The sequence below is a fragment of the Prinia subflava genome, chromosome Z, assembly GCF_021018805.1.
Source record: "Prinia subflava isolate CZ2003 ecotype Zambia chromosome Z, Cam_Psub_1.2, whole genome shotgun sequence".
Classification (NCBI taxonomy): Eukaryota; Metazoa; Chordata; class Aves; order Passeriformes; family Cisticolidae; genus Prinia; species Prinia subflava.
This window is the reverse complement of record NC_086283.1, coordinates 89756371-89771730: the sequence shown is the minus strand read 5'-3', so window position 1 is coordinate 89771730 and position 15360 is coordinate 89756371. Positions and strand designations below refer to the sequence as shown.

General features: G+C 39.2%; 1 protein-coding gene across 2 annotated transcripts in view; it reads right to left on the bottom strand.

Moving 5' to 3' along the window:
• Positions 1-11588, bottom strand: part of ITGA2 (integrin subunit alpha 2) — a 67515-nt gene extending 55927 nt beyond the window's left edge. The window contains exon 1 of one of the 2 annotated variants that reach the window (XM_063423893.1): positions 11052-11588. In XM_063423893.1, the coding sequence (XP_063279963.1) occupies positions 11052-11097 (46 nt within the window). In that variant the 5' untranslated portion in view covers positions 11098-11588. Of the gene's footprint in view, positions 1-3191; positions 4123-11051 lie in introns of those variants that run through there. The other variant, XM_063423895.1, reaches the window with a different exon arrangement.
• Between the last annotated feature and the right edge of the window lie 3772 nt (positions 11589-15360).

Here is a 15360-nt window from a genome sequence, read left to right as displayed (position 1 = left end):
GCATTTTTTGCATCCACAGGTAAGGATATCAAATCAAGTTGTTTTCATGTAAATAAAAGCAGTTCTGTATTGGTTTCACTGTTTGGGACTTTCCTAAAAATGAACATAAATATAAACCAAGTTTTTTTATCTATCTTTAGAACGCTCACAAGTGGCTACACAGAATCCAGCCCAACATGCAAGGAAAATAAAGGACTACTTATAATTCAATCTGGAAAGGTGTATTAACCTTCACCCAGCATGGTCAACATAACTGAAAAAAAAATTCTCATTAGTTTTCTCCTTTATGTTTACTTTTTTACTTTCTGTAATAATTTTTTCTTCAAATTTTTCAAATTTTATGCGCACCTACAGCAGTAGATACAATGGCATGTAGATACTTTCAGCTCATATACTGAAACAGCTGTTTTATAATCCCATTTAATATGATTTTATTTAAAACTGAACCAATTTCTTATTGAAAACAACCTCCTAAATAGAGACAATGTGAACCTCTTCAGGAATCAAAAAGAGAGTGATTGGCAAGACACTGCTTTTTACACTAGTAGTTGAAATATGGCATAATCCTCACTCCAGTTTCTTTGTTGCTACTTTGTATGTTTACAGAAGTTTGAAAAATGCAAGTATTCATTTTACCACTTCATCTAATAGTTTTACTTTCTATTGTCTTGAGACCAACTTTTTCTTCACAACAGCTACGCTATCTCAGACTACTTAATAATTAACAGGAATCATAACATTTAGAGTAGAAATAAATTATAGGCAAAAAACCTCCCCCAAATCCACCGCTCAGAACAAAAGAGAAACAATGCCTCATTTAGTAACAATCCTCCCACCCTTCCTCCTCGCCTCCTTTCCAGCAAGTTTTCTTGGCTTAGTTGGCTGGCTGCTTCTTCCTGGAAATAGGTCAGCTTCCAGCCTGAGAGCCCCTGCGTGGGTGAAAGCCTGAGGTGGTTCAGAACGCAAGGAGCTGCACTCAGGAGTTATCAATAACCTCCTATAAAGCAGCCCAAACCTGACGGGACGTGAATTGTGACTGAAAAGTCAGAGAGACTGTGATAACACAACTAGGAGCTGTCTATTTTGTTGTTCTGACACTGCTGCAGAATAACAGATCTAATTAAATTTATCCACAACTTCATTAGTTACTCTAGACTTGTCTTTCTCCTCCTTTCACACCTCCCTAGCGGCCCAGATAGTTCCCTCCTTGGCTGCCAGAGCAGCCAAATAAACTGCTCTTCATCTGTAGTTAAGAAATCCAGACAACCTACTATTCACACAAGGACTGATTCCAAATAAATGCCTAGGAGCTGTTCCTGCAGGACTGACAACTTCCTATGAGTTTTTAATAAAGACAGCAAGTATTCAAGCCTACTCAAATTGATTATCTTGGCATATTTCCATCCATGTTTTCAGTGGGGAAAAGCTTTATTTTACAGAAAATTCACTTAAATTCCATCTTTTTGTTATGACATGCAGTTTCTCTTTTATCTTGGTACTAACAGGATTGTTCAACTTTGTCCTTAAGAGTACCACAATTTTTTTCTCAACACCACAAAGAGATTAAAAATATGTGAGGGTGACAAGCTGTACACACATATGTGTTGTTATGCAGTTGTCACTGGCCTTTACAAGTAATGATGATAAACACAAAAAACCTTGCATGCTTCCCTATGATAAAAACTGACTCTCCAAGTGGCATTTCACTCCAGCAGCTTCTCTTCCCTTGTGTCCACATTATCAGTGGTTATGCTTTCTCTTTTTTAAACCAGGAATATTTCCAAATATAGTCAGAGAAGCGTGAACCACATTAGAGCTGTAAGGGAGGAAATGCATGTCACCACATTGAAAGCAATGTGACTGCTATCTGTACACCCTATATGCCCCATTTGCTCATCTCAGCTGCTATGAAAACACGGTTGTACAAAGCGAAAAGGCAGGTTCTCACACAAATATCAAGAAGGGAAGGCAACTACAGGTATCTGTACTTCCCTACCCATACTACACTCTAGCCCATTTGAAAATTACAGAGTACTATACTATATTGCATGTTATATCATATTATATCACTGTTAAATGTGACCTGAAAAGCTAAACCAGAAAAAAGCTGAAAAACCCCAACACTGTCCATCCCTCTGCCACTCCAGTGTCACTGTCTGAAGCATGAGGACTGCAGTAGATCCAGTGCCCATTCCATCATACCACTTTTAAGACAGCATGTTTAAGACCCTGCTCCCTCACAGCTTCTGAAGCTAGCTGGGAGCTTAGCTCTGTGCACTGTACGCAGACAGCCACAGAAATAAGAGCAGCTCAGCTGAAAAAAGTTTGCTACATCAGCTTCCTGCAACAAAAAAACCTCCTAAGCACCACAGGATATATAATAGAATACTTGGAAGAGCTATAATTGTCAGAACATTTGTTCTCCTATGCCAGAAATAATGACTACTTCTCTCCTTTGATTTTAATAGGAGCTCATGACTGGGCATCCTGAATAGTAGGCAGGTGGTCCCAATCACTCCCCTGAAAATGCACCTTAATGCACCTTGAAATGATCAATTCTGGCACCAGATAGTGTCTAGGCAGAATCTGGGCACATTAAAATCAGGAAAACAATCCAAGAAGCCTGGACTTCAGCAGCTAGCTAACCCACAACAAACCTAAAATTACCTGTCACTTAGGTTTCATTACACGAAGTTGCACAAAACTTTAGAATATGAATCAGGCTTAGGAACAGCCCTGTCTAAGAGCAAAGTATTCTACCCTACTCTTAACCCACTCTGATACAACAGCAAAATGCAATGCAGGATTTTCTATTCTACTTGATTAATTAATTCTATTTGAAATTAATTAAATTATTTAACTAAATAGTTAAGTAACTTCTTTTTATGCACAACCAAATTACCAAATGTGATTTGCATGGGTAATTAGTGCAAAAGAGCCAGCTCAGAACTCCTCCCAGCTAAGTGCGCAGACATTAGGCCACAGGCAAGATGTATCTTTTCCTGTCTGGAAGCAGGAATATACATCCTGGGATGAGCTGAGACTTTGTTTCAATATACAGGGTAGAGACTGCTGGTCTGACTTCTTTATTGCCAGGTAGCAAAGATGCTTCTGGAAAACACTGAGAGGTGGGTCTACATCACGTGAGCCTCAAAGGAGAACTAGACCCGTATTTCCCAGGTGACTATTACCATTACTTCTGAAGCAGCTATCTCTTGAAAAAAATCTGGACACCTGTCTCCCAAAGTTCTCCCCCATCTCTGACCTCAGCAGAACGAGGCACCTCATGCTCCTGAGGAGGATGGAATTCAAACACCCTTTATCAACCTCTTAGCTGCCAGAGCCTTGCTGTTATGCAAGAAGTTGTTTTTGTGTGCATTTTAAAGTGCTGAGTCCAAGGCACCTAGCCCTGGACTCTGGGGCAGGGGACCATGATTTAGGGGAAGTGGGGCTGCAGCAGGTGCTCTCGCAGCCCTCAGCCCACACACCACACACCACACTGGGTCTACGCAGATGCCAGTGGTCAGGTTGGTGACAGGCTATCTGTAGTCAGAGTTCAGAAGGAAGTTATCTCTCTCTCTCTCCTTTTTCTTTTTTTTTTTTTTTTTTCTTTGTAAAATGCAGCCATTGTATATTTTGGGGTCAGAGAGAAGGGTCCATGTACATTTAAGAAGAGTTTTCTGGAGATAATACTTGCTTCCACAAAAGCAGAACAGTTGCTTTTTTGTCTTCACAGAACCAAAGTCTATTGTAGCTCTCAGCTTCTCAGAAGGACAACTCCAAAGATTCAAGTACTTTTTTACTGTTCAATATGATGAACTGGCTTTTGGCTTGGAAGAGAAAACAAACAATTGTAAAAAAAACCCTGTACCAACCCCCATTTCCCTCCCTCTCCCCTCCCAAAAAAAAAAAAAAGAGACATTGAAACAAAAGGATAGATATTTGGCTAGAGTTAAATAGACAACTATTATTAGCAGAGCTGAAGGACTACTATGTGAGTACACTGCTGGATTTTTTCTCTATTTATTCTGTTTTGCCCATCTTAGTAAGAGCTCCTTTTCAGTCATTTCTGCTATTTTATATTTGCCCTATACATATTTCAGGCATGTTTAAATAGGAACCTTATTTGGTGAGCACAGTTAAAGGAAGTGTCATGTCACTTAAATTTTTCTATGCAGGAAAGGTTAGCTAAATTGTCATTTGAGTAATTTCAGCTAAATTTGAGTTTAATACGATAAATTCAATCAGTTCTATGTGCATCTACAGTACTGCATATAAAGACAACTGAATTTTATACTACAGAGTAAGAATACTGGATAAAATATTTTTTAAATTCATTATTATAGACTGCTGTCAATATCTTATTAGAATTTACTATTAAGAAAATAGAATCACTAAAAAATTATTTAATAAAATGTGCTATTCTTTAGTTAGCAATTAATATTCTCTTTAAATAAAAAATTCAAATAAGAATACAGGCACAAAGACATTTGAGTCACACACCCTCCTCTGCAGTGATATTTGGTAATTATCTAGGATGCACTAGTTGCCTCAGGACATAATACTCCACTTGCTGCTGCTTTGGACAGGTGTCTCAAGGGAATTCTTTTCTGTTTTACTCTCCTTATTGCAGCATGTTCCTATTAAGAAACCAGGACACAAACTCTTGACACCTATGTAGAAGTCTACTCAACTAAGAGAATGGGACCAGCCAAGAATAAATTTAGGTCTGAATTGCAGCAATTTATTGTTTTGTTCTTCTGGCCAAATATGTAATAGAATTTCTTACTCAGTGTGCTTTCACAGCTGAAGGGAAACTTGAACACAACAGTTACAGAAACTGAGGAATTATGAGAAGTGACTGCTGTGCATGTTGGAATTTAGACACACTGATAACTAATCCCACTGGTTTACCTGTGTGCAGCTGCCTTAATTCAGGCAGCACAGAGCATGGCACAGGGATATCCCCCAGAAAGTGCTGGGTTGACAGCTTCTAGTAACAGCAACTCACCTCTCCATCCTCAAACTCCACTATTTCCTTAGGTATTTCTACTGTGTAATACACTTCCTCCCTGAATTCTGCTGTTGATAATAATTCCCCCTGAGATTTCTTTATTGCCTGTCCTTTAGAAATAACCAACCATATTATGCAAGGAGATTTGTGTGATTAAGAAAATAAAAAAAGGCATGCAACTGTATGATATAAGGGAAGAATGATAAACTTGAAAGTAGGTTCCAAAGTGCAAAATAAATCAGGGATAAGGCAAGAGTTCCATCAGGGCTGTGCATAACTTCCAAGCCCTTCACCCTGTCTAACAGAAATTTGAAAGGGACAAAAGAATCCGTGACATTCATCATGTGTGACACTCAACCATGCAGATGCCATTCAGTTGCACACAAAATGTCTTTGCTCATCCTCCATTCAAAGAGTCTGTGTTGATCCTATTTCTTTGCCTGCTCTTTTAAGTCCTGAATAGTATGCAAGTCTTACTATATTTTTTCAGCATGTGCATCTCCAGGAGAAAATAATTTTTTTTCTCTTCTGAAGATCCAGAAATACTATTCAGGAAATAATTCAAAATAATGATTACCAGCACTAAGAATACTGAGTTTATCTGGCAATTCAGAAATCACAGCCTGATTTGGAAGTGATGGAAATGCTTATGGTCAAAGAAGGTGACTCCACTAAATGCCTTTAGTATTCGCCACCTCCAGAAAATGATTGCAGGAAGAATGTATGAGCAGGAAAAAATTATTGCATATTGCTTCACAAAGATACATACTCACACTCATATATACTCATCTGATATAGGCAGAAGGTATAGTTTATCTTATGTAATTCACACTTGCTTATTTTACTATTCTTTTATCAGTGCCTTAAGAAGGGGTATATTCCCATAACTATTTAGCACACATATATGTCAGTCTTTCACCTAAGGGTTTATAAATAAAAATCCTTCTGTGTTATCACTTTTAAGAGAAAATAAAACTAAGGCTCAGACAGTTCTCTGATGTCCTTGAGTAATTTAAATTGGAACAGCAGAGCCAAATTATTTACATAAAAAATAGGCTTATCAACTTGTTCTGTCTTGCTGCATAGGGTCTGAAATCCCAGTTGTGTAGTATCACAGGGCCAGAGATCAGTATGTGAAAAAGAAGCTCTAAACATTAAAACTGCTAATGGAAATGTCCTAAGCCAAGCAGATAGCATGTGTTGGTATGCAAGTGCATGGCTATGCCGATGAGAATCCAGCCTGTGTCCTGTCTGCATTTCAGCACGGTCACCATGGAAATGGGAACCAGCCTGCACAGAGCCTAACAAAGGAAACCTTTAAACGAAAATAACAACACTGGACAGAGGCTGCACAAGATTTCTGCTGGGGAAAATGACTTGCTTTGCTCATCTGGACATGCAAAAACCCCCTTTTACCTGCATTAATCCTAAAGGAAAGTACTTTATTCACATTTAGCTCTTTTGACATTAAGCCATTACACTGGTAGTTCCAGTTATTAGCCCTCATTAAAATACATCACATGAAGTACACACAAACCCCACTTTCATTCATTCAAAATTACAATAGTGAAGATAGACCACAATGAATAATATTTATATAGTGGCTAGGAAGCACAATGAAAAAAAGGAGTAGCTGCACTTTTACTTCTTTAACTTCTTAAAGTTCTATGACACTGAATCAAAAAAGCAAAGAACAACTCACAAGTTGTTCCAGAGAGAGGCAGTTAAAACTTGTTGGTAGGATCTTTGACCAAATTATGCACTAATAAATATTAACGGGTAAAGTGTTTAGGTGTCTGGTGGTAATAGCCTGTATGCTTTCTAAAATAAACATAATACAAAATTCAAGTCCTGTAGTGCAGTATGAATGAAGCCTTACTTCAATCTGCAGTGCTGTTAGGGGCAAAACTCCAAAAATAATATGTAGTAGTGCTACTACTACTTGCTACCTCAGAAATAAGGAAAAACTAGAGACAGGTTTACTTTAAGAAGAGTTCATATTTGGGTCCTGCTTTCAAGCCATCTCCAGATTATAGAATGATTTTTAACATTAACATTGCTCACAAATATGATAATAAAACATCAAGATATCAAAAGGTGATCACAAAAAGAGAGAAAGGCAGAAATCAAGATAGGCTGTACAGATTTAAGTTTGTGTGCATGGATGCATATTAAAAGCATTTTCACCCCAACTTTTAGCTTCATTTATTGCACCAGATGTTCAATTTCCATTTGCTATTCATTTATCAGTTTAGTCCATTCTGCTCTGTACATTGCCATGTACATTTTATTTATATTTTAACATTAGCAGCTTCTTTATTGATTATTGCTTACATATTTTGACTATAAACATTTCAGTATTTGCATGTGACAGAGGATTTCTTTTTTCACACTCAAGTGAAATGAGAGATCATCCTTAGCTCCATTAAAAAAGAAAAAAAATTACTTACCACTTTTAAATATCTAGTGATACAGCTAAAACCTTATCTTTTTCACATTTATAATACAATTTCCATTTACTTCACTCACAGCTGTGAATACAGAGCATTTTTTCACATCAAGATGCCCTTGCACAACCAGATCAAGCCAGTGGAAGTGACAGCTACCAGTGAAAGGGACTTTTCCAGCTTTCCCTCCTGCTCTGGCCACGAGTTCTGACTGTCCCCTATGCCAGCACTAACAAATAAATTGCTCAAGTGAGCAGGATCAGTTTAGCTCATCTCCAAAACCAACCTGGCTCAAAAGGGGGAAAAAATTATTCAAGCAAATGGGTCCCTGACCTGTTCCCCAGACTAAGCCACAGTCATAGCACAGAAAAACTGGTGGAAACATGCAAACAGGAGGGGATGAAATGTCCTTGCAGTGTCAGCTCCACATTCAGGTCAGCTTAACCAGATCGTGAAAATGCAGCTTCAGTTTTGAGAACCCCTGGCTGAGCAAAGAGAAAGAGAAGAACACAAAAGCTCCAACCACATGTCAAAGATTTGATTTAAATGACTCGTCTGAAATTGTACTCAGCTTTTGCGGGAAAAAAAAAAAAAAAAGAGCGAGAGATAATCCACTTTTGTAAGGAAAATATATAAATTTATTTCTCCTACTCCTACATTTCATCCTCATTCATTAGACCACTTTCTAATTTCAAAACTAAGCAAGGCAGGAGTTCAAGCCCATTCTCTGATCACACCATCTTTCTCTGTTCATAGGCAGTGACAGCATGATGCACCAATGTGCAGAAGAGGCATATCCAGGTGGCTAAATTACTCTAGTCACTTTCCAATCTTTGCATGTCAATGTCGTTATCACAGCTTCCATTCCCAGTTTAAACAAAAGCATACTGAAGAAAAGAGTTTGTATGTAGGGTCTTCTACTCCTCCATACAGCTTACAGCCCATTACTTGCAAGGTCCCCATCATTGGAAATTCTCTATTCTACACACACACCCCAATTTCAGACAGACCTGTTTTCTCCTTCAGTCTGCTTGGGTCCCACAGAGAGACCTGTGCTAGACTTGTAGCCCAAAAAGCATAACCTTTATGTCGCTGCAAGTTTTCATTTCAGAGTTAAAGAGTTCCAGGGATGTGTACTCCACAGAGTGGAGATTTTATGAATGCGCTAAGGGTTTTACCACTCACATCCTGGGCTGCTGGAGGAAGGTGCATGTTAGGCTTCAATGAGAAGGCTTGCTAAAACAGTAGAGGTGAGGTCACCCCAAATTTTACTTTCTTCCCTAGATACAGTCCTCCAACACTATCACTTGATAATTCACTCTGAGCGAATTATACTTATAAAAAGGAGAATAAGCTGATTCATCTGAAGCCCAGGAAACAGTTAAGAGCATGCAGTACAGACAGTCAGCAGACCATCATCCAGAAGCAAACTGGAAAGCAGAGTGACTTAAACAACAATGGATATTGCTGTAAAAATAATAACACAAGAAGTCAAGAGAGAAATATTTTGTATTTGCAGGTGTAGATCGAAGACCTCAGATCAAAACATCTGACTAAAGTGCACAACAAGGTAGACATGAATTAACTTAGAATACAGCTGATAAAAATGCATTTCTTTCTGGGGGAATACAGTTTTGCAAAGACTTGTTACCTGGCCAAATTTAGGTAGACAATGCAAATAGCGCCTTCCTGCCAAAGTACAAATATCTCCTCTGAAGCGTGAGGGCACTGGAGCTTTCCAAAGAAAATGTTACCAGAACTGAGCCCAGGAAAGCTACTGTATTTTCCACTGGCTTCACTCTCAGAGAGAGCTGGGCTGTTTTGGCTCTGACTTTTAAGAACAGGATAAGGAAAAAAAAATACATGCTTAAAATGCAAATTTAAAGAACTAGATGTGGCAAATCTAAGAGCAGAATGTAGCAACAGAAAAGCTTCCAGCTTTGTCACATAGGTTGCCCTGTTAATGCCTCATTTATTCCTCTTAACATAATCTACTTCTCTATGCTATATACTTTTTGGTCAACAATTAACAAGTTTGGTAGCAAAGTCATGCTATCAAAATGATAGTTCTGTTTCAGATCTCTTTACACCTCCTTCTTGTATTCCTTTTAATACAAAGTCTTAATGACTTTCCAGACACAAAATTACACATCAACAATGAGTAACCCACCACTTCAGTGTTTCACTATCTTTAGTCGAATTTAGAGACACAACAAAGCACTCCATGTGATCAATTTAATACAGCTGATAATTCAAAAGTTAATATACTGACATAAAATCAAGTCTGGAATAACTTGGAATCTCTTCTGGAAGTAATGAATAATTCAGCTAAGCTATCCAAATTAAATTTAAGATATCACCTTGGAAGTAAAACAGTTCACTAGAATTCAAGTAATTTGAAAATTACTGTGGGAGAGCTACAAGAGTACCACTATAGCAGAACTCTAAAAATGCTTAGGGAAAGCTCTCCTGTCCTGAAACTTTATTTTTGTTGCTACTCCTACAAGATCAAAAAGGCCTGAGCAAGCACCAACCCAGTAATTGCATCCACTAACATCAAATGTCATAACACATCTGAAATCAAAATTATGACAGCTTTCAGATGTATAAATTGAGATAAATCATGGATAGTGCCTGAACAGAGTACACTTCTGTCATTCACAATGCCAGGGGAATTCTCTCACAATCAGACCTTATCTTCTGCTTTCAGCACTGCTCTACAAACCTTTGCAAGTCTTAAGGACCCATGAATCACAGGGAATGTTAATGGTCCTGGTTTTCAGCAGCTGCAACCAGGAGAATAAAAGACAGATTAAGCAAAAGTACGGGCTGGAATGTTTTGCCCACCAGTACTTTTCAGAATTTTTCTTTTTGAAAAAAATTGCCAGGTTGTTTGTGTGCTATATATCACATCACAGGTTAATATTTTTGTATTTTATGTCATGCCCTGCAGCCACACATTCCACTGCAGTGTTCGCTATAGTTACTGAAAGAACAAGTTGGAACAGCTCATCAGTGAGAGCTCATTTTCATGCTGCCTCTTCGGTGACTCGCTAATTAAGGGTTTGTGAGAGTATACAGTAATATTAAAACTCTGAAGGTGCCTGGGAATTTGCTCATGGCAAGTGAATATGATTGCTTATAGTTCCCAGGAAAATAGGTGTAATGGTAATTAAGTTAGCCAAGAGAAGAAGGATAGGGTTCAAGTTTCCCTATCCTTTTCCAAGGAGCGACATTTGCCTAAGAGCGTGGTAACAGACCTAGAGGACCCTCGCAAGTAGGAGCAGCATTCCAGAAAACATTATCTTCGCGCCTAAAAGGGTATAATCATCACGTAATCCTTATTTCACACATCAGACTGTGCCCGTTCTCTCCGCGCCAGCGCGCACACGCACAGTCCGTTCACGGGAAGATGAATTCCATGCCACTCCAGGAGTTTACCCTGCTTTAAAATCGCCGCCGCTGCAGCCGCGCACCCACCGCGCGCCTCTGCCCTGCCCGGCGGCGTCTCTCGCTCGCGGGTGGCCCTTCCCTCCGTCCCTCCCTCCCTCCTTCCTTCCCTTCTGGCTTCCCGGCATGGACAGACGTACCCAGCGCCAGGAGCAGAGGCGGCAGCGCCGCGCCCGCGGGGCCCATGTCCGGCGCGCTGCGAGGTCGGGCCGGTGCCGCTCCCGAGCTGGCCGCTTCCCAGGGCGACTCTGAGCGCCACCTGCTCCGAGCCGCCCCCAAATACTCCTCCTCCTCCTCCTCCTTCTTTTCCTCCTGCTCCTCCTCCTCTTTCACGCCCCCTGCGGCCCGCGGCCGTGGAGGGGCCGGGGTAGCTCCTCCCGTCTCCTGCCCCTTGCGCCGCGCCCGCGGCGGTGCTGGCGGTGCTGGCGGTGCTGTCCCCTGCAGCCTCTGCAGCCGGGTTGCTCCCCTCGGTTTTGCCCTGGTTTTATTCCCTGGACGAGACCCCCCCGGCTCGCCCCGCCTAGCTGTGCCCAAGGCTGCGCTGGAAGGCGGGCTTCGGGATCGGGACACCAACCACCCCCTCCCTGGGCAACAGCGTTGTGGAGGGCTGCGGATCCCTCTTTTCCATTGGTGGCAGAAACCTGTGGAATAGTCTTTAAACCTGTATGTGCTGAACAATGTAGACTGGCAATCCTCCTCGAATATTAAACTAAATTGCACATTTGATGACACTGAGTCTACTTCTTCTTTAACTGAAATTCACGCAGAATATGCCCTCAGATATGCAGGAGTGAAACAGGATCCAGAAGCCTTGTCACGCAACTGTCTAAAATTTGGCAATGATGATGAAGATATATCGCCTAGGCAAAATGACTAACTAGGTTGCCTAAGATGCCAGGCTGATATCCAGGAAGACAAAGAGACTCAAAGCCAGTAAAAATAGGAAGGCAAGAGTTTGACTTCCTCAGAAATCAGAGAGAATTCTTATGCAAGGTGCTGTGTAGGTTTCAGTCTGCCTAGCATTGTCAGCACTGTTTGAATACTGTATGTGCAGAGTATTTGAGAAACATGCATTTTCTCCATCCCACAGTTCCAGTAAATATCAAAATTTATGGCACTACCTTTTCATATGGAATATATTTCATTTTGTACAATGAATTCTGCTAAACAATTTGAACTTCTTGGCATTAACCTTGTGTAATGAAAAAGACAGTTGGCCTGGAAAATTGAAATAAAAAAGCTTCCTTCCTTCGCCCTTCTTGGCATCTAGGTCATGGCCCTTTAGGTGTGACACACTGTAGCTATTATTTAAGGAGCACATGTATTCTCTCAGCTTCTTATTTGTTTCTAACGTTTGGAAACTGAACTGTAAGTTAAAATGAAGAAGTTTGTCAGCGTTTGACAGCAGATGGAATAATTCAACAGGTTTTTTTGGACATGGGTTTTATATGGACATCATGGGGTTAAAGAAATCTCCACCAGGATGTTAAAATCCTCTTGATGGAAGTGCAGCAGAGACCTGTCTTTGTATAACTTACATTGAATTCTTCCTTGTACTTGCCTTAGAGGACACACACACATTTGGATGTGTTACCCATCCTAATGCAAGAGCTTGTACACGGACTCACTGTGAGCACTTCCCAAGAACATGGTCAGTGCTTATCTCCAAAGCCCTTTCCAAAGCCCTTGGTCAGTCATCGGCAGGGATGTCTCACACATGTCTGGGAGCACTCTGTTTCCTCTGCATGGTGCCACAGAAGACCTGCAGACATCTCAAGCAGTATCGAAGTGCAGCCATTGAAGCAGCACCACCACCTTCAGCACCCAGACTGATCCAGCGAACAGTGGGAAAATTGAGATGGGAAGAGCAGACTTGGGAGCTTTTCTTTCCATCTGCACTGAGTGTATACATGTATGTGCCACTCCAGGACAAGAAGGAAAATCTATACTTCCACAAGGAAGAAGAAGAACACTAATTAATAAATACTAATGAAAGGACAATAAAAAACAACAAATAAAAATCCACAGCACAGAGAAAAAGAGTTTCTTAATAATGGAATAAACCCAGAATTGCCCTCTGCCCCACCCTAAAATAACCTCTGCAGACTAATATCTCAGTTTCCTAAGGAACAATGTCTTTGATTCGGTTACATCATTCTAATTATAAATATACCCTTAGGATATGAAACTTTCTTTGTCATCCAGACACAATGTTGAAGAATAATTTCTCACACACAACGGCTGTCTCACAGGGTGTTGCTTCTAAGATCAACGTTCTTTACAGTTTACAAAGAGTAGGTTATAGGAGAATAGATACTGTGACAATTGCTGTATTCTTTAACAATACTTCCTTAGATGAATGCTTTTGTTTTAAATTATTATAAGCCATTTGACAACAAACTTCTCATATGGTCCTGAACAGTACTTTGCATATTATAGGAAACAAGAGGTTTTATATTGTACGATATTTCACCTTTTTTGACTCACTCACTTCAGAAATTTTATGCGTATATTGCACATATTCAGCGAAATTATTATTTGTTATTGCTCACCCACACTGAAAATGAAATTACTCAGAGAACAGTTTGGTTGGTGTTCCTTATCTCTGCACTATAAAATGGAGTCTGACACACACCCTTTGCTGTACACGTGTTTGTTGTTTAATGATGTTTTATAGCACCTTGTCCTGTCTGCATGTCATTTACCATAGGCACACTTGCCAAAACCACCACATCTCCCTGAGCTGATTTGCAAAGTTTGAGGCTTGGTTCTATGCAAATATGGTGTGCCTGCACATCAGAATAAACTATTTTGTTATCAAGGGCCAAGCAAATTTTCTTTTCACAGTAAGGACTGTATGAAGTAGGTTGCTTGATCACTATGAAAAGATCACTTTAGTTTTTGCATCTTTAAAAAAAAATAGAAGTTGCAAAGTGAAGATAATGAAGAAATACTTGCTTATAAAAGTTATTCTGGTGAACACATGCTTAATGATCAATTTTGCAATTTATGCAGTTATTTTAGCTTTTTAATGTGATGAAAATGGACAAATTAATGCCAGCTTTCTCAGAGAAATATGTAGGTTTTTCCATTTTTTGTCATTTGCAAGGGCTGACCACAGAATCAGAGTTTCTGTGGTATGCAAAACTTAGGAGTTCTCTATTAATGTATTTCTGGGAGGAAATCTTGGAAAAGTGACTAATTTACAGACAGGAGGCCAACATGCATGCCTCCAAGTCACTCTTTGATTTGTGGAGGAAGGGCTACCAATAATTACTGTTTTTAGCAGAAACATGGTGTCCATAACAAAAATGTTACATTAAGGTCTCCACTGAAGGAAAAAGAACTGAGAAAAGCTGAGAAAACCCCAAATCTATAAAAGAAATTTTAAAATTAGCTGTGAGGATGTAGTTTAGACATTAGTAATAATTCAATTAGAAATAAAATTGGAAAAAGTCAAAAATACGCTAATGGCATTTTAGGTATCACATAGGGAATGAGCAGAAGACAAAACAGCACTTTGCTATGCAAAGTACTATGCAAATCATGCATTTTTAACACTTTTTGCAACTTTAGTTCAATCATGTCGAAGTGCTACAAAGGTGCTCTTCAGTCTTAGTCTTGATGCACAGCACCACTTCCTACTCTGGATGTACCAGACACATTTACCTGTTTCTTGCTGTTTTGACTGAACTATGTTCTACCAGCACAGAATAAATACACGTATTTTTACCAATTCTTTTTTCAGGTAAGGAAAACTTAAACCTGTTGTGGGGAAATAATATAAATGGGATGTAATTAAGCCAGTAAAGAAGTGGATTTACCTGTGATACCTAAAGTGAGGTCCTCTAGCAAAGCCCACTAATGCAACCTATGTAATTTCAGGATCTCTGGAACAGATGATGTGCTACTGCAATTACCAAAGTATTAACCTTGATCAGGCTTCAATAACCGTATGAACTCTTAAAAATAGTGGGTCTTAAAAATATCTTTAAAATATTTATCAGACAGGATTTTAAAGTACCTGATATGAAGATGGGAGCCTCTGTTTCCTTAGAATATGCCATTGTTTACATTTTTGACCGTTTCTATTTTGAAAATATCATAATTGTTTTGATTTTTTGGAATTAAAATTTATAAATTTTTTCTTTTTATTTGCCTGCCATCAAAAGTTGCTCAAGAATTTGGTAGACATTTTTTAGCAAACCTGACTCCCTTAACAATTTCCACTGAATCCCACTGAATTTTAACTAAATATGTGGGAAATATTGTAGTCTTAATGCATTACTTTGTGATGGATTTGTGGGGTTTTTTTCCTTCTTAGACTGTTTACAATTTAGGTGTGTGAAACTAAAAAAAAGTAATGCTGAATATAATATACTAAAAGTAAGACTGAATATAATATATATATATATATATATATATACTGAACTAACAAAAAGTAACAGT